We start from the raw sequence: 26,929 nt of genomic DNA on the forward strand, positions 1-26,929 counted from the left end.
CCTGATTTCAGTCCAGGTTTTTAGGTCCCATTCCTGCATATATTTTTGGTCCTCATTCCCATCATGAAGGAGTCACACACACAGTGTAAAAGCCACATTTCTAATTATCCCCCAAGGTAACAAGACAACCATTGCTTGCTAGACACCAGGGAAACTTTTTGTCATCGTGGGGCCTGAACTGTGGGCCTGGGCACTGCCTCTCAGCTCTTTAGCTCAAGGCTAGCCCTCTACCACTTGAGTCACAACACCATGTCTGGCTTTTTCTGCTTATGTGGTGCTGAGGAATTAAACCCAGGGCCTCATGCATGCAAGGCAAGCACTCTACCACTGAGCCACCTTTCCAGCCCCAGGAAACTTTATTTTTTTTTGGAGAGGGGAATTGCTTTTTTGGGGGGAGGGGGAGGGATTGGTGATGGGGCTTGAACTCTGGGCCTGGGCACTGTCCCTGAGCTCTTCAACTCAAGGCAAGTGCTCTACCACTTGGGTCACAGTACCACTTCTGGTTTTCTGGTGGTTAATTTGAGATAAAGAGTCTCATGGACATTCCTGCCTGGGCTGGCTTTGAATCATGATCCTCAGATCTCAGCCTCCTGAGTAAATAGGATTATAGGTGTGAGCCACCGGTGCCTGGCAAGAGGGGAATTTTTCTTTTTTGGGGGGTCCGGTCGTGGGGCCTGAACTCTGGGCCTAGGCGCTGTCCCTCAGCTCTTCAGCTCAAGGCTAGCACTCTACCACTTGAGCCACAGTGCCACTTCCGGCTTCTTTTTGCTTATGTGGTGCAGAGGAATCGAACCCAGGGCCCTCATGCATGCAAGGCAAGCGCTCTACCACTGAGCCACCTTCCCAGCCCACAAGAGGGGAAATTCTTAATACATGTAGCTCCTAAGGTAGAGTGTAGGAGCATAGAGCAATTAGAGTCACTCTTGGTCTGAGGTCACAGAATGGATGTAAAAGTCACAGAGCAACCGAGATCTTCTCCTGGGAAGACTTGGCCATTGGCAGAAGGCAACTGACAGGAGTGGGACTAGGCCATTTTCTCATCATACCTGGATAATGCTCAAGCTCTTGGTGCCAGAGCCTCAAAAATATCTTTTTTTTGGGGGGGGTTATTTTGACAGTGTCTATTAGCTGAGCCTTCCCTTCAACTCATGATCCTTATGCCTCAGCCTCGCACCTGCTGAGATTACTCCAAAATGTCTTGATTCTGACTCCCCTTTCTGCTTAACCTCATACTTCTAGGTCACAGAGGGGTCCAGAGACAGTAGTTTTCTGCCAATGACTCATGACAAGGGTGGAGCCAGATGAGAATCACTCTGGAAGTCTGTGGCTGCCACTCCTCTACCACCTGTCAACCCTCCATAAAAGGACAAGCTAGAGGCACAGGGCCCAACCAAGTTACAGAAACCAATCTCAGTCTAAAGAATTCTCTCTGCTTGGGCCTTAGAACTTCTGGCTCAGACTCCATGCAGAGCGTGGTGTGCTAGTAGGATGACCCCTTCATTCTATCCACTTGGTCACACTGCTTCTGTGGAAAGCAGGGATTCCAGACCCTCTACTTATATCCCTCATGGGGACACACTATGATATGCCTAGACTTTTGGAACCCATTGTTGCTTGTGCCACCCAGTCAGTGGAACCTGTGCAAATACTTCCCCCTCCTAGGCAGCCTGAGGCCCAGGATGGTGTGACAAGAATGCAAGCCTGTGCCAGATGGGGCATGTGCCTGGCAGGACTGCTTGGGCGGGAACAGGAATCTGTATGTGTGTGGAAAATCAAGAAATAAAATGTCAGTTGGACAGTTCTTCCTCTATCTGGAGGGCTGTTCTCAAATCTTCACTGCTGACAAACTAGTTGCTTTCACTCACATCTCAGCAACAAAAACCTGTATTTAAGTGCCAATTTCAGAGATCTGGCCTAGAGAAAGCAAAGGGAGTCTGGCTGAGCTCCCCCTGGAAGTGTAGGTTACTTGGCTCCTTCCTCAGGGGCAGGGCCCGGCTGGGCTCCTAGTAATCCTGGCAGCAGTTCAAGCAGAGTAGGCTGCCAGTTCTAGCCTCCACCCTGGCTTCACTCATTCCTAGTCCAGCTTAGATTCGTGGTTCATCCTCATCCAGTGAATTGTCCTTCAGGAAGAAGCGAAGCGGGATCTGTAGGAATAAAATAGGTAGCAGAAGGGGGAAGTGAAGGTCTTTCTTTCTTTTTTTTTTTTTTTTGTTGGTTGTGGGGCCTGAACTCTGGGCCTGGGTGCTGTCCCTTAGCTCTTCAGCTGTAGACCAGTGCTCTACCACTTGAACCTCAGCCCCACTTCTGGCTTTTTCTGTTTATGTGATGCTGAGGAATTGAACTAAGGGCCTCATGCATGCAAGGCAAGCACTCTACCACTGAGCCACCTTCCCAGCGCCATGAAGGTCTTTCTCTATACCTTGTCAATACCCCAACTGCTCATAGGTATGAATTCCTGGGGCTCTGGCCTCAGGAAACAAAGGATGGATTCAGTTCCTCAGTAATACTTTCCCCTTCTCCAACCATCATCCCTTACCTTGAAGGGTTTGCTTATCCCCACTACAGAGTTCCTACTGTTACTGTAGTAACAGAGGAGAAACTCATCCTCAGTCTTAGGGATATCGTTGATGTTGATGTATACCTGTAAAAGAGGAATGATAGAAACAACATCAGCTCTAGGGTCCTGCACTTTCCTGGCTTAGTGACAAGTTATATAACTCTTCTTCCAGAAGACAAGACTATCAGGTCAAGCCCAACTCACAGATGTACCTGATTCAGGTTGTCACTCATGGAGACCTGGTTGTCCGCAGCCCAGACATAGGACACATAGTCATAAATGTGGCGCATTCCCACCTGTTAGGGGATCAGATGAGAGAATCAGTGGTTGGGGAGGACATGGACCTAAGAAAGTCCTTTTCCTTTCTCTTCCAGGCCCTAGGTAGACAAGTAGCCCTGGGGCAGGTGAAGGTGAGTTTTTCAGTGTCTTGCCCAGTTCCTGTAAGTCCCCAGAAAGGATAGTCCGCTTGACTATGATTGATGGATTCATTGCTTTGCCCACATCACCTTGTATAGTCCAATCCAGTCCCAGCAGCTGCTGAGGAAGTCTGGGGAGGAGGAGTAGCTGATCAACATGTCATTTTCCATGGTCCACAGGCTCTCAGGCATCATGGTTATCAGTGGAACAGACATCAGTGGATTCAACTACACATAGAGGGTGGAGGTTAGGTTGAATTCTTGTAGTACCATTCCCTCTGGGGCAACTGTTTCCCATTGTGACTACCTGGTGTGGTGGTGGGGTACCCAGGGGAATGGGCACAGAACTCCACTAGGCTATCCTAGCTGACCAAGGGCCAATGGTTTATTAGGGGAAGTTGTTCTGTCAGTAGAATGGGGCTGAGAGCCAGGTGGGCAACACAGGGAGCCCAGTGATGAGGGTGGTAGTAGAGGAGGAAGATGTAGTTGCTCAGAGGCTTAGAAAAGCATGGCAGCTTGACTACCTAGGCCTGGAAGAAAAGAGAATAGGAAACATATAATGGTGGCCAGCCCCAGGTCTCTAAGATTTCTGACTCAAAGACCCAAATTCAGAACAGCTAGGAAAATGTAGAAAGGCACAATATTGTGAGACAAAGCAAAAGTAAAGGCTGGTGCCAGGTGCTGGTGGCTCATGCTTATAATCTTAACTACTCAGGAAGTTGAGATTGGAGGATCACAGTTCAAAGCCAGCCCAGCCATGAGACTCTTATCTCCAATTAACCACCTCCATCCAATTAACCACTAGAAAACTGGAAGTGGTACTGTGGCTCAAAGTGGCAGAGCTTTGAGTGAAATAGCTCAGGGACAGTGCCCAGGCCATGAGTTCAAGCCCCACAGCCAACTTAAAAAAAAAAAAGTGAAGGCTGGACGCCGGTGGGTCAGGCCTGTAATCCTAGCTATTCAGGACGTTGAGATCTGAGGATCCCAGTTCAAAGCCAGTCTGGGCAGGAAAGTTCGTGAGACTCTTATCTCCAATAAACCATTCAGAAACCTGGAAGTGACGCTGTGGCTCAAGTGGTAGAGTACTAGCCTTGAGCTGAAGAACTGAGGGACAGCGCCCAGGCCCAGAGTTCAAGCCCCACAACTGACCAAAAAAAAAAAAAGTGAAGGCTAGGATGTAGCTGTAGCTTGAAGGAAGTCAATACTACCTCAATCATTAGATGGCAAGGTCCAAGGATGGAGGGAACTCCCTTTGCAATTTGATCCAGAGGTTTATGACAAAGAAAGGAAGTCCTACTTCACACAGCACATAATAAGCCTAATGGAACTCATTAGCCTTAAGGGAGAGTAGTAAGAGGAAATGGAAACCTAGTCACAAAGGCTCAACATGGATTTGACAGAAAGAGCTATCAACAACTCCTAAGAGCTGGGATACCTGACCTGGGAGAAAAGGCAATCATGTCTTCCTACAGGTCTCCCCTGGGGAACTGGCTGACATTAGAGTCCAGGCCTGGAGGGCTTGGGGATGTAGCTCAGTATGGCTGTTCCTCTGCCAAGTGTTGGGCAGCCCAGAAGTTCACCTCCAAGTCAAAGGTGCTGGTAACAGGTTTATGGTCACTGATGCTGTACATCATGTGGCTGACGTAGCTCTTCAAAGACAGGAAGAAGTAGGGGGTTGGAAGACAAGGGGTGAGGGGCTTGGTATAGGGCTGCCGCTTCAATCTCCATAGGATGCGGTCGGTCCATGCAGGCTTGCGTTTTTTCTCACTGGAGTTAGAGAAGAGGAATGAGGAGAGAAGAAAAGGTTGCCATGAGAGCAAGAATGTTCCCTTATGAATCCCTAAACTCCAGGATCTATCAATAGCCAAAGGCTTCTGGAGTAAAGCTGGAAGGAGCATGACAGCATTCAAAAGGGTGCCCAACAGAATCTGGCTTGTCCTACTTAGCCAATGACCCTCTGCCACATTTGCTTTTCTTTTTTTGCCAGTCCTAGAGCTTGAACTCAGGGTCTGGGCACTGTCCCTGAGCTGCTTTTGCTCAAGGCTAACGCTCTGGCTTTTTCTGTGTATGTGGTACTGAGGAATCGAACTCAGGGCTTTATGCATGCTAGGCAAGCTCTCTACCACTAAGTCACATGCCCAGCCCCACATTTTCTTTTTGAAGGGTATGTTACTGGGGCTTTTACGCTGTGTCTTGTACTTGCCTAGGTAGGTGTTCTACTACTTGAGTCGGCCCCAGTCCCATATTCTATATTTTTATGATTCAAATTGAGAGTCAAACATTCCATTTCAAAGTTCTTCTTTCCTCAACAAAAGCAGAAAATCAAAATATCTGAGACTTGGATTTTGGAGTCTACGGAGAGGAGCAAGAATTTGGCTTTCTTGGGCTGGGAAGGTGGCTCAGTGGTAGAGCGCTTGCCTTGCATACATGAGGCCCTGGGTTCAATTCCTCAGCACCACATAAGCAAAAAAGAAAAAAAGCCAAAAGTGGTGCTGTGGCTCAAGTGGTAGAGCACTAGCCTTGAGCTGAAGAGTTGAGGGACAGTGCCCAGGCCCAGAGTTCAGGCCCCATGACCGGATCCCCTGCCCCCCACCAAAAAAAAAAAAAAAAAAAACAATTTGGCTTTCTTGTCTATTCAAGGTGAAAGCAACTATGAGAGAGAAGGGAAATATTTGAAGAATGGTTATCATTTACCCTTCACAGATGGGAAAACAGAGTCTTAGAAGGAGAATAATTTTCCCCACGTCACACAGCTACTAAGTGGTGGAGCCAAAGCTTCAGGTGAGGCTGGCAGCATGACTGCAGAGCATGTGCTCTTTTTTTTTGGTCAGTCCTGGGGCTTGAACTCAGGGACTGAGCACTGTCCCTGAGCTTCTTTTGCTCAAGGGTAGCAACTCTATCACTTGAGCCCCAGTGCCATTTCTGGCTATTTCTGTGTATGTGGTACTGAAGAATCGAACCCAGGGCTTCATACATGCTAGGCAAGCACTCTACCACTAAGCCACATTCCTAGCATGTGCTCTTAAATGAGCTAAGCTGCTTTTTTTTTTCTTTCTTTCCTGTTTATGTGGTACTGAGGAATCAACCCCAGGGCTTCATGCATGCTAGGCAAACACTCTACAACTAAGCCACATTCCCAGCCCCCGAGCTTTCTCTCTTTTTTTTTTTTGGCCAGTCGTGGGGCCTGAACTCTGGGCCTGGGCGCTGTCCCTCAGCTCTTCAGCTCAAGGCTCTACCACTTGAGCCACAGAGCTACTTCTGGCTTTTTTTCTTTTTTGCTTATGTGGTGCTGAGGAATTGAATCCAGGGTCTCATGCATGCAAGGCAAGTACTCTACCACTGAGCCACCTTCCCAGCCCTGAGCTAACTTTCTTAAGCTTCAACTTCATCTGCAAATGGAAACAGTAATAGGTGTAGGCCTCACCGTACTGCTGAGATGATTCAGTGAGTTAGAGTATCTAACACATACGCTCTTTTGCTCAAGGCTAGCACTCTACCACTTGAGCCAGAGCTCCACTTCTAGCTTTTTCTGTTTATGTGGTACTGAGGACTTCATGCATGCAAGGCATGCATGTAAAGCAAGCATGCTACCACTAAGCCACATTCCCATCCCCAACAACTGTGATTTTTGGTTCTCAAAGTCAACTGAGAGACCTGTTCTTGATTCCACTTGCTAACTTCTCTGAGAAGTGTAAGATCATTTGGCCTTTAGAGACAAATTACGCCTCTAGGTAACTAAAGTCTCTAATTCCTACCCAGTCCTGCCAAGCCAACTATTGTATATTAGCTATGCCCTGTCCTCTAAAGACACTGGTGAACCCAAAGCCCTGGGATGGTGTAGGACAGGGAGAAAAGCTGCTGTTTCCAAGTTCTTTCTCAGTGAAGGATTCAATCTCCTAAATGCACCTCAATGTAGTAAACCTTGTTAGGTGTTCTGTTTTTTTTTTGGGGGGGGAGGGGGGGGATTGGTCATAAGGCTTGAACTCTGGGCCTAGGCACTGTCCCTCAGCTTTTCAGCTCAATGCGAGCACTCTACCACTTGAGCCACAGTGCTACTTCCAGTTTTCTGTGGTTTACTGGAGATGAGTCTCATAGACTGCCTGGGTTGGCTTTGAACTGTGATCCTCAGATCTCAGCCTCCCAAGTAGCTAGGATTACAGGAGTGAGCCAATGGCACCCGGCTCTTCTGGCTTTTGTGCCAGTACTAAGGCATGGAACTCTGAGCCTCTCACTCTCATGCTAAAGGTTGGTACTCTGGTACTCTACCACTTTACCACATCTCCACTTCCAGGTTTTTGCTGGATAATTGGAGAAGACTGAGGATCTGTCTGCTGGATAGGGCTTTAACCTCAATCCTCCTATCTCAGCCTCCTGAGTAGCTATGATTACAAGAGTCAATTACTAGCACCTGGCTCTACCATTAAGGAGTTGGAAGCATGGCTTAGTTGTAGTCATTTAGAAAATATAAGGTCCTGAGTTCCAAAAATAAATAAAATAAAAAGAAATAAAATCTTTAAAGAGTCCATCACTGACTCCTGAGTAAAGTACAAGTCCCATGTAGGGCTTTCCAGGGATGTCCAAACTAATTTATCACCTCCCCAGACTCATTCTGTTTTTGCTCCCGGAAAACTCTTCTTCACTAGGGAGAAGCCCAATTCCAACAGTGCCTTCATCATAGAGCCACTCCTGACCTCAGCTTTGTTTCCAAAGCTTTTAGTCTCAACTCCAATTTTTTTTTTTTTTGGCTGGTCCTGGGACCTGAACTCTGGGCCTGGGTGCTGTCCCTCAGCTCTTCAGCTCAAGGCTAGCGCTCTACCACTTGAGCCACAGCACCACTTTTTCTGTTTATGTGGTGCTAAGGAATCAAAACCAGGGCCTCATGCATGCAAGGCAAGCACTCTATCACTGAGCCACCTTCCCAGCCCCTCCAAAGCTTTTAGTACCAGCATTTACCCAACTACACTATACTGTAATTTTGTTTTCCGGTGAGCATATCAATTAGTACATGGACTCTAAAGGGTTTTGGAGTCTCTTGTATATTCTCAGCACTGGCATAGACCCTGGTAGTTCAACATTCATTAACTGCCTGACTGCAAAACCACATGTTCAGGCTCCCTTCTTAAAAATGCCCCGTCCCTTTTCACCCCCCCCCCTTTTTTGGCAGCAGCAGCAGGGAGTCAGGGGTCAGGAGGAGTGCTCATACTAGAGCTTGAACTCAGGGCCTCATGCTTTTGCTTGGCCTTTTTGCTTGCAACTGACACTCTACAACTTAATTTGGTAATGCAGTCTCATGGACGTTGCTGCCTGGGTGGGGCTTCAAACTTCATCTTCCAGTTCTAGGATTACAGGCATGAGCCATTGGAGCCCTATTCCCACTCTTTCATATCTTAATGCATATAGTCTCATATATTCATCATCAATTTGAAACATTATTTTTATCTCTTGCTTTATTCAATTACTGTTTTAAATAAATATTCCCAACACATTGTAGTCTTTTTAGTAGTAGTCTTTTTAGCAAATGAGGATAGCATCCTGGTGAATCCCAGAGTTTAGAATCTGAGACCAGCTGGGGGAGGGTTTTCTCCACGGAACTCAGAGCTATGTGCTCCAGGGCAAGTGACTTCACTTCTTTATGCCTCAGTTTCTTCAAGTGTTAAGATGGGTTGATAATAGCACTTACATCAAAGGCCAATAGCAAGGATTAGATAAATTAAGGTGCGTCAAGGGAGTGGTCAAGGAGTAGTAAGTGGCTAAACTACCATCTGCTAGTCCTTGGGCTATTTCTAGACTTCCACTCTTCTGAGGAGTGTTCAGAGACACTGGAAGTTGGCATTCCCATCTTACAGACTAAAGGCACTGAATCCCTAGTCTATTGCAGACATTAGGGTTCTTAGCAAAGCTTAACCCATGGGAAGAACCACACGAATGCAACTTCTCTTGCAAAGTATTCCCCCTCCCCAATTTGCTGTGATGATTAATTGCCTAAATCTAGTGCACATCAGGAACCTCCCTGAGTCCTGACCACAGCCCCTCTCCTTCCTCCAAAGACCTCTCCAACTGTCCTTCTTTCCCATTTACATAACCAAACACATGAGTACACTGCTTATTCTTTTTTTTTGTTGTTGTTGGTTGTGGGGCCTGAACTCTGGGCCTGGGGGTTGTCCCTCAGCTCTTTAGCTCAAGGCTAGCACTCCACCAATTGATCTATAGCACCACTTGTGGCTTTTTCTGCTTATGTGGTACTGAGGAATCGAACCCAGGGCCTCATGCATGCAAGACAAGCCCTCTACCACAGAGCCACCTTCTCAGCCCCAATACTGCTTATTCTTTCAACCAAGATTTATTATATGCCACGCAAATAGGAAGATGACAAACAGTTGAAAGATTCACTTTTCTGAAGTGCTTGGGACTGACTCAGAACCTTGTATTCTATCACAGCCCCAGGACCAGAAAAAGAAAAAGAGAAGAAAAGAGAAAAAGTATTAAACAGATGGAGCCAGTCTCTTGACCCCCAAGTAGGAATGTGCCCAATTTCTGGGTATGAGAACTTGCTGTCTCTGGGACATAAGTACATTTAAAATCACTGCAACAGAAGTATTGACTAATATTGCTCATAGTATCCCCTGCTCATTGCCTAAGGAGAGGCTGTCTGCATTCATAATGGGAAATGTAACAAAATTTAGTGCAATCCCTGACTCTACCAGGATTTCCCACTCTGCCCTCAGCCCTTTCACCCTCCTTTGTAATGGAGCTGTCCTCATTTCTCATTACATTTTGGCTCAGGGCTGGTCAAATCCACATTCCATTCACTGTACACAAATCACGCACAGTCACTTTGTACAGCTCAACAAGCCTACAAATCACAACTGTCATTTTAAACAGGCCACGGTCTCACCTGGGTCAGGGGCCCTTGAGGTGCCTCTCATCAGTGGTTCTTCCAGACTGGAAAGCCTGCCTTTCTTTCTTCAGCCCTCTCCACTGCCACTGCCTCTCTCTCTCTCTTTTTTTTTTTGATTGGTTGTGGGGGCTTGAACTCTGGGCCAGGGTGCTGTCCCTCAGCTCTTCAGGTTAAGGCTAGTGCTCTACCACTTGAGCCATAAGTGCAACTTCTGGTTTTCTGATATTTTGATATATATATATATATATATATATATATATTTTTGGTCGGTCCTGGGGCCTGAACTCTGGGCCTGGGCACTGTCTCTCAGCTCTTTAGTTCAAGGCCAGAGCTCTACCATTTGAACCACAGTGCTACTTCCAGCCTTTTCTGCTTATGTGGTGCTGAGGGAGTGAACCCAGGGCCTCATGCATGCAAGGCAAGCACTCTACAACTGAGCCACCTTCCCAGCCCTCTGGTATTTTGAGAGTCTCACAGTCTCTCCTGCCCAGGCTGGCTTTGAACCGTGATCCTCAGATCTTAGCTTCCTGAGTAGCTAGGATTACAGGCATGAGTCACTGGTACCTAGGCCTGCCTCTTTCAATATACTCTCTTGAGGCTGGTGACAGAGCACTTGCCTAGCACTTTATGTAAGGCCTTGAGTTTGATCTCCAGTACTGCAAAAAACAGAAACAAAGCTCTTTGCTAAATCTCACTGACCTCCTCCTGTCAGCTAGCAGCCTCCTTTGGCACATCTGCAGAGTTCTGGAAACCTGATGGTTAACTCATGGCTAGATTGATAAGTAATTATTTGTGTCTTCTTGCTAGACTGGTCTAAATACCAAATGTTTTCCTTTTGTCCTCCTAGACTTCCAATTCAAATATAGTCCATGAACTGTCTTCACATTAATTTGCTCTCTGGGTATGTATGGTACAACAAATGAGGCAAGTCACATCTTTTTTTTTTTTTTTTTTGGTCGTTTGTGGGGATTGAACTCTGGGCCTGGGCCCTTCCCCTCAGCTCTTCAGCCCAAGGCCAGCACTCTACCGCTTGAGCCACAGCACCACTTCCGTTTTTCTGGTGGTTTATTGAAGATAAGAGTCTCATGGACTTTCCTGCCCGGGCTGGCTTTGAACTGTGATCCTCAGATCTCAGCCTCCTGAGTAGCTAGGATTACAGGTGTGAGCCACTGGTGCCTGGCTTGGCAAGCTGCATGTTAAAAGGCCCACTGAAGCTGGGCACCAGTGGCTCACGCCTTAATACTAGCTACTCAGGAGGCTGAGATCTGAGGATCACAGTTCAAAACCAGCCCGGGCAGGAAAGTCCCTGAGACTCTTATCTCCAATTAAACCACCAGAAAACCGGAAGTGGTGCTGTCGCTCAAGTGGTAGAGTGCTAGCTTTGAGCTGAAGAGCTAAGGGATGGTGTCTAAGCCCAGGGTTCAAGCCCCATGACCACTGACACATGATGTGTAAAAGGCTTGATGATAGCACAGGGCAGGAGAAACTCAATGAGCTAACAGAAAGCCTTCCTGGCAGGGGTATCTAAATTGGCCTTCAAGTATGAGTAAGTTTGACTATACTGGTTGTCAGATAGGCTCTGTCCTGTGTACACAGGAACTGATAGCTGTATCTGGACCCTGGCTCCAACCAGGAATATTGTGATGTCCCTAGTTTCTACCCACTTTTAAAAAGACAACAAAAACTTGTGGGTGAGAAAGGGAGGGAAAATCTAGGAGAGAGAAAAGGAAGGGGTAACTTTATCCAAAAAGGAATATACTCATGACCTGACTATAACCCCTCTGTACATCACCTCTATAGACACACACACACACACACACACACACACACACACACGCACGCGCGCGCACGCACACGCACACACACACACACACACACACACACACACACCAGTGCTGAGGCTTGAACCTTGCACATGCTTTAAGGTTAGGAGCTCTATTACTGTATTACATCTTTTTTTTTTTGGTCCGTGGGGCTTGAACTCTGGGCCTGGGCGCTGTCCCTGCGCTCTTCAGCTCAAGGTGAGCGCTCTACCTCTTGAGCCACAGCACCACTTCCGGTTTTCTAGTGGTTTATTGAAGATAAGAGTCTCATGGACTTTCCTGTCTGGGCTGGCTTTGAACCGTGATCCTTAGATCTCAGCCTCCTGAGTAGCTAGGATTAAAGGCGTGAGCCACCAGCGCCGGCTCTATGTTGACTCTAACTTTTAATGTCTGTGTGGACCCATCAGCCTGCCCTCTTACCTCCTTTCCTGCTTGCTCTGTTGCCCTGGCTGCTCCCTGTCTCCAGAGTTCATTGCTTCTTTGTGTCAGCTGCCTTGGCTATGGCCCCATCCTATCTTGCTCCACATTTAAATGGTTCATTAGCTCTCGCTTTCCTTGGCCAGGGTACTTTGGCTCTGCTAATAAGCCACTTCCAGAACTAGCCTGTAGTTCTATAGTCTGTAGTTCTGGCCTACTGTGGATACCTAATCATCCCGTAACTTCCTGGGACCTGGGTTACCTTGCAGACTCACCTCCCTGCTAAGACAGTCCTGTTGGAAGAAATGAAGAAAATGTTTTTTTGTAAGAGAATAGGGTCTCTGTGCTCTAAAGTGGATCAGAGGCCTGTTGGCAGTGATGCTTTTACCCTTTCATCTAAGTGTCAAGTTTTGGTGATTAACAAGCCCCATATCAGCTTCTTGGGAAAGTATATAGTAAAATAACTACCTAAAGACACAAGTGTAAAAGTAACAATTGCGATTATCACCCATAGTAAGTGGGTGTCAAACACTGGGCTAAACATATGTAAGGCCCCCTCTAGCCCTCAACCCCAGGGGTGTGTACCGTTATTATCCCCATTTCATGGATGATAATACCAAGGTTTAAACACCTCGTCCAAGGGTCAGATGGCTGATAAGATTGAAAGCATTGTAAGGACTGTCTCTTTCTTTTTTTTTTTTGGTCGGTCGTGGGGCTTGAACTCTGGGCCTGGGCGCTGTCCCTCAGCTCTTCAGCTCAAGGCGAGCACTCTACCACTTGAGCTACAGCGCCACTTCTGGTTTTCTGGTGGTTTATTGGAGATAGGAGTCTTACAGTCTCTCCTGCCTGGGCTGGCTTTGAACCGAAATCCTCAGATCTCAGCCTCCTGAGTAGCTAGGATTACAGGCGTGAGCCACCAGCGCCCGGCTAGGACTGTCTCTTTCTTGTTCCCTATGAAGTTCTCCACTGTTCTTCATCTTCTCACATAGTATCTGACCCATTCCCAGGCTGAGGTAGGATACTAATATAAGTCATTAGCTAAGCCAAGCTTTTTGACCCATCTGGGGATAAGAAGGCCTTGGGAAGTAGAGGCAATGGTTCCCAGAAAGTTGGAGTAACTTCCCTTCAATGCAGGGCTGCCTCCCATCTCTTCCAGCTCCTCCTGCCACCACCCCAACCTTGCAAGCACCAGCTTCCCCTCTGCTTTCTCTTAGGCAATCTAGGACAGCTCTTACAGTCAGTACCTCAAGTTGGGGGCCAGAGGTGCGACTCCTGAGAAGTGATATCTAGAGCTATTCCTGCTTCCCTAACACTTCTATTTTGGGAGAGTTCCTGCTGCCACTAGAACTAGCATAATCCCACTTCCTGGGATCCATTTCCTCCTTACCTGGTATCATAGTTGTTGGACTTCTTATCAAACTTGTAGGTGGGTGGGAAGAGCAGGGGACCCTCCTGGAACTCTCGGAGCAGTGGGTCATCTCTCTTGGCAATTCTAAGCTATAGATAAAGACACAGCTCCCATAGCCCCACAGTCCTGACCCATGAGCCCAGCATCACACTTCATTTTCTTTTTTTTGTCGGTCGTGGGGCTTGAACTCTGGGCCTGGGAGCTGTCCCTCAGCTCTTCAGCTCAAGGCGAGGGCTCTACCACTTGAGCTACAGCGCCACTTCCGGTTTTCTGGTGGTTTTATTGGAGATAGGAGTCTCACGGTCTCTCCTGCCCGGGCTGGCTTTGAACCGCGATCCTCAGATCTCAGCCTCCTGAGTAGCTAGGATTATAGGCGTGAGCCACCAGCGCCCGGCCCACACTTCATTTTCTTACTGTCCCTATGGCCACCACAGTAACTAACTTCCCCTCTCCTGGGACCATCTTTTGTTTTGTTTTTTGGGTCCAGTTGTGGGGGCTGAACTCTGGGCCTGGGCGCTGTCCCTCAGCTCTTCAGCTCAAGGCTAGTGCTCTACCACTTGAGCCACAGCACCACTTCAGGCTTTTTTCTTTTTGCTTATGTGGTGCTGAGGAATCAAACCCAGGGCCTCAGGCATGCAAGGCAAGCGCTCTACCACTGAGCCAACTTCCTAGCCCCATGGGACAATCTTTCTGGAAATATGATCCCCACATGCACAGACAGAGCAGCTGCCTGTCACTTCCTAGTCTTTGGAATATAGGGAGCAGACTCTGAATTCTTGCTCTCTGGAGGCCATTAGTAGACTTGTGTTAGAGGGAAACCTGGGGGAGCCAAAGGGATGGTATCTCATCCTCTAGGAGGTAAACAAGGCGTAGGATAGGAAAAGAGGACAGGGAGATACAAGGGGGCTGATACATGGTATGGGGCATAAAGCCCTTCTGGGTTCCTATTCTAGAGTGCACTAGCAGCTCCTCCAGGTGACAGGTGAAGATTAGGTACTGACAGGATGGTCCTTTTGCTATCTCCCCACATAGGAAACTCGGTAGATCTGCTCCCTACCAAGGAGAAAAGGGCACCCATTAGGAAATATGAGCACTGCTCTCTACACTTTACATATGGACCTCTGCAGTGGATTCAGATTATTTCCAGGGACCCTCCCCCCTTCACTTGATACCTGATCCTTCTCCCACAGCTGGCTGAAGTTCTTATTTGTTATGGATTCCCGGACAAAGTGCAAGCCAAAGTCCTCAATCCGAAAGTTCATGTCTCCAAACCACAGAATAAGGCTTCAAAAAGAAAAGGGGGCAGCCCAAGGTTTGCAATGAGGTCAGCAAAGTGGGGAGCAATAGGTGGCTCTAGTCTGTCCAATCCAAGGGCTGTTGGGGAGTAGAAAGTTTGAAAGTGGTACCAGCAAGAAGCTAGATGCTAGGAGAGGATGAGGCGAGGGCAAGAACATGCATGAGACCAGAGGACTGATCTCAAGATGATATACATCATTCAAGCCAAAGAGAACAGTTCAGAGGGGTATATGGCAAATGTGCAGCAGGCTCTAGCACTTTCTTCTGTTCTCTCAACTGGCCAGGAGGGCATGCTAAAAACAAGCCCTCTTGGTGATCTTGGGGACCACAAGGTTCTTGACCTGGGATATTTAGAAGCACCTAGGCATTCTAGAGAGAGGGGCTAGAGGAAAGGGACCCCATGTAGGCAAAGCTGGGTGAGCAAGCATATGGGATGTATCAGGGGAGGAGTAGCGGGAAGGGCAGAAGATGGAGCACTACTGACTGGTTGGGGAGCAGAGACTGGACAGATGATGCTAGCCTGGGCTGGTACTGGGGAGAGGGCAGGGGTGGCAGCTTGCAACTCCAGGCTCACTCATGATCCAAGACGTTGGGAATAGCAGATCCCTCAAAATTCTGTGTCTCCAGGATCCGGTCAAAGTGCTCCAACCGCTGGTCATTGTTGTATAGATGGGGAGGCAGGTGACAGTTGATGATACTTACATAATAGCCATAAAGTTTCAGGCAGATGTTGACTCCTCCTTTGTTTCCCTGGTAGGACAGGTGGGCAGAAGTCTGAGAAGCTACTCTGGGTTGGACATACCCTCTTTTCCCATTTTAGGTCTGAGAGGAGATAATTTCATCTCCCCTAGGATCTCCCAGGGACAGACACCCAACACTTCTCATGGTCCCATGGTAATCTCTCCATGCACCAAAACTCAATCCACATGGCCTGGGGTCTGAGGTCCCTCTGAAGGAGGCGGAGCAGGCAGAGCACAAGGGATGGACATAGTACCAAGATTTTACTTCCTGTTTCTTTTGCCCAGCTCCAATGCTCCCAACCCTCTCTAGCTCAAGCTTAAAACAACAGCTCAGTCCTTACCCAGTACCCATAGAGGCCAGTGGGAGTAGATTTTGTCGAGAGGATCTGGATGAACGGCAGATGTTGATACTTAGCAAAGAGCAGTAAGAGAAGCCCCTGCATGCGAACATGAGAGATCTGAAGCAAAGTAAAAGCAAAAGTTATTCATTAAACTATACATGCTAAGTGTATTCCTGCTATGCAAAGGCTAGAGAATCTATAGTCCTGAGACACACAAAATGCCCTGCCCAAGCATCTATGATATCTCAATTTGAGACTCAAGAGTTTTATTTTTTTCCTTTTTTCCTCTCAGTTGCCAAACAGTATATTCTCAGAGCTAAAGTTTCAGTGGACCTAGAAGTTGAGGAGGAGGAGAGGAGGCGATCAGGATACTCAGCCATCAAAAGGGTACCAATTCTTCAATGCTAGCCTTACGCATGCTTGCATGCTCCTTTCACATGTTGAGATGCTTTGAATGCTCCCCAATTTTCTCATGGACAAAGCAACAAAAATACTATACCACAGATACTTTGAAGATTATCTGACAGATGTTCTTTTTTGGCTTGAGTATTCTTTTTTTTTTTTTTTTTTTTGGTCCGGTCATGGGGTCTGAACTCTGGGCCTGGGCACTATCCTTCAGCTCTTCAGCTCAAGGCTAGCACTCTACCGCTTGAGCCACAGAACCACTTCCAGCTTTTTTCTTTTTGCTTATGTGGTGCTGAGGAATCGAACCCAGGGCCTCATGCATGCAAGACAAGCACTCTACCACTGAGCCACACCTTCCCAGCCCGGCTTGAGTATTCTTTTTTTTTTTTTGTCGGTCGTGGGGCTTGAACTCTGGGCCTGGGCGCTGTCCCTCAGCTCTTCAGCTCAAGGCGAGCGCTCTACCACTTGAGCTACAGCGCCACTTCCGGTTTTCTGGTGATTTATTGGAGATAGGAGTCTCACGGTCTCTCCTGCCCGGGCTGGCTTTGAACCACGATCCTCAGATCTCAGCCTCCTGAGTAGCTAGGATTACAGGCGTGAGCCACCAGCGCCCGGCCCGCGGCTTGAGTATTCTTAAACGAAGGGAAAGAAGACAAGAAAGGCTTCTAGGGTACTAGAAATGTTCTGAATCTTAACTTCACTGATGTCAATACCAGTATGAATTTGCAGGAAAAAAAAAATCTAACAAACGGCACACTTGACTTTCTGTTCTTTTCTGTACATGCTCAGTGAAAAAAACACTAAACCAAGTGCCAGTGGCTCATGCCTGTGATCCCTGCTATTCCAGGATCATGGTTTGATGCCAGCCGGGGCAGAAAAATTAATAATTTCATTTCAAAAGAAAAAAAAAGCAAGCAAAAGGCTTTAATTCTTTAAATTTTATTTTCTTTTTGTCAGTCATGGGGTTTAATCTCAGGACCTGGATGTAAACATATCCCTGAGTTCTTCAGCTCAAGGGGAGCCTCTACCACTTGAGCTACAGTGCCACTTCCTGTTTCCAGATAAGTGTCTTTCAGACTTCCCTGCCAGGGTTTGCTTTGAACTGTGAATTTTTAAATTATATTTCTTCTACGTGTTTATTAGAATATTAGAGTTTATCTGAAATTTAAATTTTTCTGTAAACCTTTGACTTCAAGTAATACAATAGCATTAAATATTACATTTAGAATCTATTCTGTAACACATCTATTTTGAAATTATTATGTTAATACGAAAATCTTATTCTCTGTAGAAAAATCCCATTAAAGTCCAAATTGGAAATATGCTAATTTCAGCAGCTGAGCAAACAAGACAAGTAAATGAAAGGCCCTGAGTTCAAAGCCCAGTCCTGCCACAAAATAAACATTTAAAAATTTTGAAAAAAAAAAACCAACCACATATACCAAAAAACTCACTATAAAACAGATTGTTTACAACCATGAAAATGGAAAAAAATGTAATAAGCCAGGTGTGGTACTGTACTCCCAACACTCAGGAGTCTGAAGCAGGAAGATCAAGAGTTCAAGGCCAAGCAAACTGTAGGTGCCTCATGCCTGTAACCATAGCTACTCAGGAGGCTGATATCTGAGGATCACATTCATTCAAAGGCAGCTTGGACAGCTAAATCCCAGAGACCCTTATCTCCAATTAACCAGCAAAAAGCCACAAGTGGAGGTGTAACTCAAGTGGTAATTGGTAAAGTATCAACTGTAAGCTTTTAAAAAAGCTGCATGAGAGCTTCAGTCCAAATCCCAGTATCAGATACATAGCACACATACAAGTATACACATGCACATATACAGAAGACCAGCCTGGAATACACAACAGAACTCTGTCTCAATAAAGCCATGGTTGGAAATCCATGAAGGCATGGGGATGACAGTGGACACCGGACTGCAATTTGGGGATAATAGCATCTACCAAAGGAATCTGTAGCTTATTTAGGCTTTTCCCTAACTCCCTGGGAAAATCACTGTTTTACAGATGCAAGACTGAGACTCAGGAGCCTAATTGGCTAATAGTCAATCCTATTCTATGTTTGTCAAAATGCCTACTATCTTCGCTATAGGTAGTGGGGTGGGAATGAGCTACAACCAGTGACCCACTCTCTTAGATTCAGGCTGTCTACACCCACTACCTGAGTAGCTATTTCCGGAGCATAAGGTACAGAGGCCAAGGAGGAAATCCCCGGGTGGGGAGCATGTACTGGGGCCTTCCAGGAATTATGAAATTTGATTCCACAGTAGAGGAGTCAAAGCAGGGAGAACCCCTAACTCAGGCCTGAGCAAGGTAGGCATTAGAATCTGAAGTTTGGCCTGAGGTTGCTACAAATGTGCCCTCACCCCTATCTTCTACTCCAAGTCTCCCCCACCCTTCCGGTTGTGGCTTGAACTCTGGGCCTGGGTCCTGTCCCTTAGCTCTTCAGCTCAAGGCTAGTGCTCTACCACTTGTGCCACAGCACCACTTGCGCCACAGTGCTACTTCCGGTTTTCTGGTGGTTAACTGGAGAAAAGAGTCTTATAGACTTTCCTGCCAGGGCTGGCTTTGAACTGTGATCCTCAGATCTCAGCCTCTTGAGTAGCTAGGTTTACAGGCATGAGCCACCAGTGCCCAGCCCACTCCAAGTCTTCTATCTCTCCCATTCATATGCATACATTATGCATGATTGACTCCCAGGGTCAGGACTGAGCCAGGAAAAGCGATAAAGTCTCAGGAATAGATTCAAGCTAAATCCTAACCCACAAATTTTAGGCCACCGGGCTCCACTTTGCAGAGCAGCAGCTGTTATAGTATGTGTGTGTGGCAGGAAGGCGGCAGAGAGAATGTGCTAAGGGCAGGACAGAGTCAGACTGGGAGAAAGGGTGGGGCTGTGGGGAAAAGTAGACTTGTAGGGAAGTTCCAGTTGGAAGGAGTGAAGTAGGAGGAGCTAAAGAGGAACTGGCAGGAGGTAGTAGAAGCTTTGGAGTAGCAAAAGGGGTCAACCCCAAGCGGCTCAACTTATAGTTTACAAATCCCCTCTGCAAGAACAGGCCATAAGGAAGACTGGCCTGTCCACCTCAATTTGTGGCTGGAGGAAGGAGGGGCATCCTGGTTGGGTGCCTAGCCCTCAGGCTAGCCTACCAACTTTGGAGGCCGCACGGATGGAATGGGTTGTGTCCCTGCCACAAGCTGAGCTAATTTCCTTGGCTCTACTCCATCCTACCAATCGCTTGGCAGTTAGCTAAGGAGCAAGAAGGCCTGCAGTCTTGGGAAGGCAGTGGGTGGTAACAGGGAAATGGTTCTCCCCTGCTCTGTGAGGATCTAGCTCCAAGTCTGACAGAAGAGCCTCTGTTTGAAGAGAACCAAGGACTCGGGCTAGCATAGTTAGTCTCATCAGGACTAAATCTTGTCTTCCTCTTCTCAGAGCTCTTGCTCCAGCACCCTCAGGAAAAGTAGAGTAACAGATGATGATAATGATGATAATTATCACTATTGTTTGGTGGTGCCAAACAATAATGACATATCTTTTTTTTCAATAATGATATATCTTTTGACATGCTTGGCAAGTACCCTACCACTTCAGCCATACTCCTACTGAAAGTAAAAGTACTAATTCTAAGAAGTATCAGTAAAAAAAAAAAAAAGTATCAGTCACCCAAAGAAGGCAACATAAAAAATTCTGCTATTTCCAGAAGCTGTGAACTAGGTGCTTTGAATGGGTATATATTAATTTCTCAGGTATGCAGGGCAGAAACAAGATTTATCAATCTGGAGCCTTCTTGCATATTTTCCTATAGTCTAAAAATTCCTCAAAGTACAGTGGTCTCTCAGACTAAGAACCTTTCCTCTATACATAGCTCCCCTTTCTTAACCTCTAGTCCTATAGAAATTTTATTTATTTATTTATGGTCATGAGGCTTCAAATTAACCTGGGCACTGTCCCTGAAGTTTTTTGCTCAAGGCTAGCACTCCATCACTTTGAGCCACAGCTGCATATCTGGTTTTCTGTTGATTAATTGGAGGTAAGAGTCTCATGGATTTTCCTTCCTGGGATGGCTCTGAACTACCCTCTTCAGATGTCAGCCTCCTGAATAGCTAGTGTTAAAGATGTGAGCCAATAGTGCTTAGGTTCCCTGAGCTTTTTAGCTCAAGGCTAGTGTTCTATTATTTTGAGCCACAACAACACTTCTGGTGGTTAACTGGAGATAAGAGTCTCATGGACTTTTCCTGTGTAGGTAGTTTTGAACCATGATCCTTAGATCCCAGCCTCCTGAGCAGCTATGATTACAGGCATGAGGCACTAGAGAAATTTGCATGTTCCTTATGATCAAAGAATAATATAAGCAAGGTTAGCCACAGGGTACCTGTCCATCTTGGAGCTTGTTACTACGGCAGTTTAGAACATAAAGTTAAAAACTAAAGCTGGGCGCCAATGACTCACGCCTGTAATCCTAGTTACTCAAGAGGCTGAGATCTGAGGGTCAAGGTTCAAAGCCAGCCCAGGCAGGAAAGTCCATAAGACTCTTATCTCCAATTAACCACCAGAAAACTGGAAGTGGTGCTATGCCTTAAGTGGTAGAGAGCTTGCCTTGAGCTGAAGAGCTCAGGGACAATGCCCAGACCCAGAGTTCAAGACCTAGGCCTGACAAAAATCTATAGGGAAGAATTGATTATATTGTCCAAAAAGAAATGTATTCTTTTTTTTGGGGGGGGGGTGTCAATCGTGGGGCCTGAACTCTGGGCCTGGACTTTCCTGCCTGGGCTAGCTTTGAACCATATTCCTCAGACCTCATGGTCCTGAGTAGCGAGGATTACAGGCGTGAGCCTCTGCACCATGACACGAAATGTATTGTTTACCTGACTTTATGCACTGTTGTTTTTTTTTTTTATTTAATTTTATTTTATTTGTGAACATACTGTACAGAGGGGTTACAATTACATGGGCAGGATAATGTGTACATTTCTTACCAAGCATTGCAGCCTCCTCCTTTGGTTTACCCTTCACATCCCTTCCCAGCCTCCCCCCTCCCCCCCAACTTTATGCACTGTTAATACTTCTGTATATCATCTTTTTTTTTTTTTTGTCGGTCGTGTGACTTGAACTCTGGGCCTGGGCACTGTCCCTCAGCTTTTCAGCTCAAGATGAGTGCTCTACCACTTGAGCCACAGTGCCACTTCCAGTTTTCTGGCCATTTATTGGAGATAAGAGTCTCATGGACTTTCCTGTCCAGGATGGCTTTGAACCGTGATCCTCAGATCTCAGCCTCCTGAGTAGCTAGGAATACAGACTTGAGCCACCAGCGCCCGGCATTGTATATCATCTTTATAAAAACAAAAAGAATTTTTGGCTGGGAATATGGCTTATTGGTAGAATGCTTTCCTAGCATGCATGAAGCCTGGGTTTGATTCCTTAGTACCACATAGACAGAAAAAGACAGAAGTGGCGCTGTGGCTGAAGTGGTTGAGGGCTAGCCTTGAGCAAAAGCAGCTCAGGGACAGTGCCAGCCCCAGGACTGGCAAAAACAAAACAAACAAACAAAAAAAACCCCAACAATTTGTTTAAAAAGTTTGAAAAGCTCTAGATTAAGATCCCAGATAGCAGGCTGGGAAGGTAGCTCAGTGGTAGAGCGCTTGCCTTGCATGCATAAGGCCCTGGGTTCGATTCCTCAGCACCACATAAGCAAAAGAAAAAGAGCCGGAAGTGGCGCTGTGGGTCAGGTGGTAGAGCTCTAGCCTTGAGCTGAAGAGCTGAGGGATAGTGCCCAGGCCCAGAGTTCAGGCCCCACGACCGGACCCAAAAAAAAAAGAAAAAAAAGATCCCAGATAGTCTATACAATTTTCTTTTTTTCCTTTGCCACTCCTGGGGCTTGAATTCAGGGCTTGGGAACTATCCCAAGCTTTTGTGCTAAAGGCTAGTACTCTACAATTTTGAGCCACAGCTCCATTTCTGGCTTTTTGGTAGAGTCTCATAGGACTTTCTTGCTGGGATGACTATGAACCTCAATCTCCTGGTCTCATCCTCCTATGTAGCTAGGATTACAGGTGTAAGCCATCAGTGCCCAGCTTGATTTTTCTTTTTGGGACAAGGACTCACTATGTAGTTCAAGCAGACCTGGATCACTCAGTCCTCCTGAATCTGTTTCCTGAATGGTAGGATCACAGGTAGGTAATATCATACCTTGCCAGCCCATGTGATTTCTAAACCTTAGTTTTATCTTTAAAATACTCAATTTCAAGAGTTAAAATCTTTTTTTTTTTTTTTTTGGGTCGGGTCGTGGGGCCTGAACTCTGGGCCTGGGCGCTGTCCCTCAGCTCTTCAGCTCAAGGCTAGCGCTCTACCACTTGAGCCACAGCGCCACTTCGGGATTTTTTTCTTTTTGCTTATGTGGTGCTGAGGAATCGAACCCAGGGCCTTGAGCATGCAAGGCAAGCGCTCTACCACTGAGCCACCTTCCCAGCCCCAAGAGTTAAAATCTTAAAATAATATACATAAAGATCTTAATTTCTAATGCTCAACACCAAGTAAGCACTTCATAAATGGTAGCAATTATTGTGCTCAGATTTCAGGCTGGGCAGTGAGTAGGCTGGAGGGTGGGGCAGGGGAAGATACGGCTAATAAGCCCAGTTGCACCTCCTCCCAGAATTCTCCCAAGGGGACAAATATCAATGTGTGAAACTAAGCAGGCAGGAGCCCCAGGGAGCCAGATGCAGTAATGATTAAATGTTTTAATAAATGGGAAAAAGTATGAGAGTGGTAGGAAGAACTTATCACACAAAACTTAACTGGGGGTTGATGAAGATAAGACACACTTCTCCATCATCCATGCACTTTAGTTACCTTGATGAAATTCAGAGGAGAAAGTACGTCCATGAAGAAACTGCTCCATGGGTCTTCAAAGGCAGTGTCAGAAAGAAGGCTTATGATCCCAGAGTTCATTTCCTGCAAACTGACCATTCCAGGTCAGAGGCTCAGCCCCTCATCTGGAGGATATTACCTCTGCCACAAACATTTAGTACTGCCCACACCCAGACCCTAGATTCTGATGGCCATGATCTGACCCTCCCATTACTTTCAACCCCTTCCCATTGCTGACCCAGGACAAGAGACACAAGCTGGCCCCAATGAGGTTGAAAGGCCATCTTCAGACTCCAAAACAAGGGAGGATAGGTTACAATGGTACCTCATGGTAGACATCATCTCCAGGGATACAGGATAGGTGAATGGGATCCTGCAGATACATACCCAATAATATACATATCCAGATTCAGGTTCTGGTTGTTCAGGAGAAGTAGGTCACTCAGGTCTTGAGGGGGAGCTGCTGCAGCCACATTCCATGTCACAACATGTATACTGTAGTAGAGATGCAAAAGGAAGGCTAAGAAGAAGGCTGAAATCTTGTCTAGGTAACGGACAAGATTTAAACCTCTTAATGGCTGCCACTGCAGTGATAGTGGGAAATATATTTCTATATCTGGTAAACCCTTGGTCTTCACTTTTGTCCCCTGAAATAGGAACCTCTACCCTCTAACCTCCTCCATGTAGGCCTATAGCTGCCCATATCTGGGGAGAACTTGGTGCAAAAGGAACCCAAAGGATATTAGAAGTGATGATGGATGGGCTGAATAGTCAGCAATTTGTTAGCTCTCCAGCTATCCAAACCTCAGCAACCATCTATGGCAGCAACTTCCTACCACTGCTCCTCAAGCCAGGGGTTGTACCTGTCAGAGTCCTTAGAACTATAAGGATTGAAATTTTAAAAATAACAAGCCATGGCTGGGAAGGGGGCTCAGTGGTAGAGTGTTTGCCGTGCATGCATGAGGCCCTAGGTTTGATTCCTCAGCACCACATAAGAAAAAAAGCTGGAAGTGGTGCTGTGGCTCAAGTGGTAGAGCACTAGCCATGAGCAGAAAAGCTGAGGGACAGCGCCCAGGCCCAGAGTTCAGGCCCTACGACTGACAAAAAAATAAAAAAATAAAAACAAAAAACAAAACAAAAAAAAACAAGCCAGGCACTGGTGGCTTGTCCCTGTAATCCTTGCTACTGAGGAGGCTGAGATCTAAGGTTTACAGTTCAAAGCCAGCTTAGGCAGGAATATTTGTGGGATTCTTATCTTCAACTAATCACCAAAAAGCCAGAAGTGGAGCTATGTCTCAAGTGGCAGAGTGGTAGTGTTGACCAAAAAATCTCAGGGCCGGCATGCAGGCCCTGAGTTCAAACTCTAGGACTGGCAAAAACAGAACACCACAACATTCTCTCCTATCTAGCAGACTCCCTAAACACAACAAATTCTACCAAACCCTCAGGGAGCCTGAGGAAGTGCTACAAACAGGTTTCTGAACATCTCTTTCAAGAGTCACCCTCACCTTTAGAATAACAATAAAAAAATAAAAATTAAAAAAAAAAAGCCTACCCTCTACTGGGAAAAGTTACCAGTTGGATAATAATATTCTCCATTATTAACTCCACACAAATTAAGAGGTCTAGACCAGCAGCTCTCAATAACACTATATCCCAACAGCCTCTCAGGGGAGATTTGAAGTCTTTTCTAAGTAGTGAAACTCTCCATCTGGAGAGGGACGTCCAAGAGGAATCCCTTGAAGATTCTTTTGTTTGTTTTTTTGTTGGTCATGGGGCTTGAACTTTGGGCCTGGACCCTGTACTTCAGCTCTTCAGCTCAAGGGGAGCATTCTACCATTTGAGCCTCAGCGCCACTCCAGTTTTCTGGTGGTTAATTGGAGATAAGCGTCTTATGGACTTTTCTGCCTGTGCTGGCTTTGAACCATGATCCTCAGATCTCAGCCTCCTGAGTAGCTGAGGGACAGCTGAGCCATTGACATCTGGCTGAAGATTCTTTAAATGAATAGTTACAGCAACACTCCAAGGAAGCCCAAGTGGTGCTGACAATGTAGCAGAAGCTCTAGTCCCCACAGACACACAAGATAGTCACCAAACCAATGAGTTCCACAAAAACTGAGAGAAGGTATGGAAGCACCTGCAAGCAGCTAAACATCCAGTATGGGTGAGGATTAAAGAAGAGTGGAAATTGATGTAAAACATCTCTTCTTGGGCTGGGAATGTGGCTAGTGGTAGAGTGCTTGCCTAGCATGCATGAAGCCCTGGGTTCCATTTCTCAGTACCACATAACCAGAAAAGGCTGGAAGTGGCACTGTGGCTCAAGTGGTAGAGTGCTAGCCTTGAGCAAAAGAAGCTCAGGGACAGTGCCCAGACCCTAAGTTCAAGCCCCAGGACTGGTAATACAAAAAACAAAAGACAAGCAAAAACCAGGAACCGAAGGGAAGACTTAAGTGCTAGAGCAGCTGCCTAACAATGGATTTGACAAATGGATTAAAGTACCAATATTGTCCAACAAATAAATAAATAAATAAATAAAATCTCTTCGCCACGAATTGAAGAAATTCCTGGCCAGCTTAAAACAACATCCTGTCCCTCTCTATGAGCATGAACATAAAATAATAATAATAAAAAAAAACCCTTCTCAAGAACCCGGTGAGATTCATTTGTTTACGATCTCCCCCTACTGTCCAACTGAGAATTAAGGCTCCCTGTTTTCCCGGGCACTAGCTTTAAGAAGTTGGGGTTTCTTGTCGCCACTCTGTCAGATTCGACTATTAGCATCAAATCCTCACAGTCACTCGCTCTAATTGGACGGAAAATGAAAATCGGATTTTTTTTGGGGGGGGGTGTCTTTACTCTTAGGTTCAGCTATGAGCAGCAAATCCAGGCATTGTGACTTAACGCTACGGTGGTGATTAGCACTGTTCTTTGTGAAAGAGCAGGCATGCGACCAGGCTTCACCTCACTAAAGGATCTTATCTTAATCTGATTTCGGATATCCGGAGGTCTTTTCGGGATCAGACAAATTCCAAGGGTGTGTGTGTGTGTGTGCGTGCTGATGAAAAGTAGCGACAGCATTTCTATTCTAGACCCCAGGGACGAACACCTTCTGCCCTGAATAGTCTACAACAGTTGCCTCCTCAGAAACCATGGGGACACCTGCCTGGGGCGCCCCGACGGGAATGAGCTCGGCGGCCTGGTAAATGTAGAGTCGCCGCGAGGCTCAAGCCCAGTACACATTCCTCGATACTGGTCTAGGGACACTTGCGAAGGTCTCGGAACCAGGTCGACCACACCAGTGGCCTCCGCCCTCCCAGCGCTGCTCCGCCCCAGGCCTGCAGCCGGGCAGGTGCGGACCAGCCGGCTCGCAGGCGTGGCCTCACCTGAGCTTAGTGCGTTTGGGTCCGCTCGGCTTCCGCTGGTTGACAGCCGCCATCATCCCCGCCCGGTGGCCCCGCCGCGGGCTCTGGTCTCCCCGCTCCAGCCGGTGGAGGCCAGAGCAGCCTCTCCAGCGCAGGTCTCGTTCGCCCCTCTCGCCGGCTTGTTTTTCTTCCGGATTCTGAGCGCCCGCCTCGGCTTCCGTAAGAGGCGGGCTTTCTACGTTGACGGCTCTGGCTGGTGGAGCTCGGGAGAAGAGGCGGGACTCTCCAACGAGCGCGAAACCGCCAGCCGTTGAGCCGGAGGGCTCCCGGACACGGGGAAGAGGAGGCGGGTCTTGCGACCACTGTCCCCGCCCGCCTCGAGTAAGGAAGGC

General features: G+C 46.9%; 1 protein-coding gene across 2 annotated transcripts; it reads right to left on the reverse strand.

Annotated features, from left to right (window-relative positions):
* Positions 1-1,868: 1,868 nt before the first annotated feature.
* On the reverse strand, positions 1,869-26,846 carry Inpp5k (inositol polyphosphate-5-phosphatase K). Of its 2 annotated transcripts, XM_070027452.1 has the most exons (12): positions 26,559-26,846; positions 23,563-23,670; positions 23,158-23,266; positions 15,897-16,013; positions 15,390-15,565; positions 14,692-14,803; positions 13,499-13,608; positions 4,554-4,740; positions 3,064-3,201; positions 2,770-2,853; positions 2,537-2,641; positions 1,869-2,144 (listed from the first exon to the last, which is right to left on the reverse strand). In XM_070027452.1, exons 1-12 carry the CDS (start codon positions 26,612-26,614, stop codon positions 2,085-2,087), a joined length of 1,362 nt encoding a protein of 453 aa, XP_069883553.1. In that variant the 5' UTR covers positions 26,615-26,846; the 3' UTR covers positions 1,869-2,084. The 2 variants fall into 2 exon arrangements, with proteins under 2 accessions (XP_069883553.1, XP_069883551.1); XM_070027450.1 differs by lacking the exon at positions 26,559-26,846 and having other exon boundaries at positions 23,158-23,259; positions 23,563-23,648.
* Between the last annotated feature and the right edge of the window lie 83 nt (positions 26,847-26,929).

Source organism: Dipodomys merriami, unplaced genomic scaffold (assembly GCF_024711535.1).
Source record: "Dipodomys merriami isolate MVZ:Mamm:240054 unplaced genomic scaffold, mDipMer1.0.p SCAF_19, whole genome shotgun sequence".
NCBI classification, from domain to species: Eukaryota; Metazoa; Chordata; class Mammalia; order Rodentia; family Heteromyidae; genus Dipodomys; species Dipodomys merriami.

What these genes read in the sequence shown, in the direction of transcription:
- Inpp5k (XM_070027452.1), bottom strand. Translation starts at nt 26,614, where the DNA reads ATGATGGCGGCTGTCAACCAGCGGAAGCCGAGCGGACCCAAACGCACT. An exon ending in CTGGATATGTATATTATTGG is followed by an intron (nt 23,267 to 23,562) that starts GTATGTATCTGC and finishes TGGAATGGTCAG; the next exon opens with TTTGCAGGAAATGAACTCTG. An exon ending in TGAGTGACAACCTGAATCAG is followed by an intron (nt 2,642 to 2,769) that starts GTACATCTGTGA and finishes CCTCTTTTACAG; the next exon opens with GTATACATCAACATCAACGA.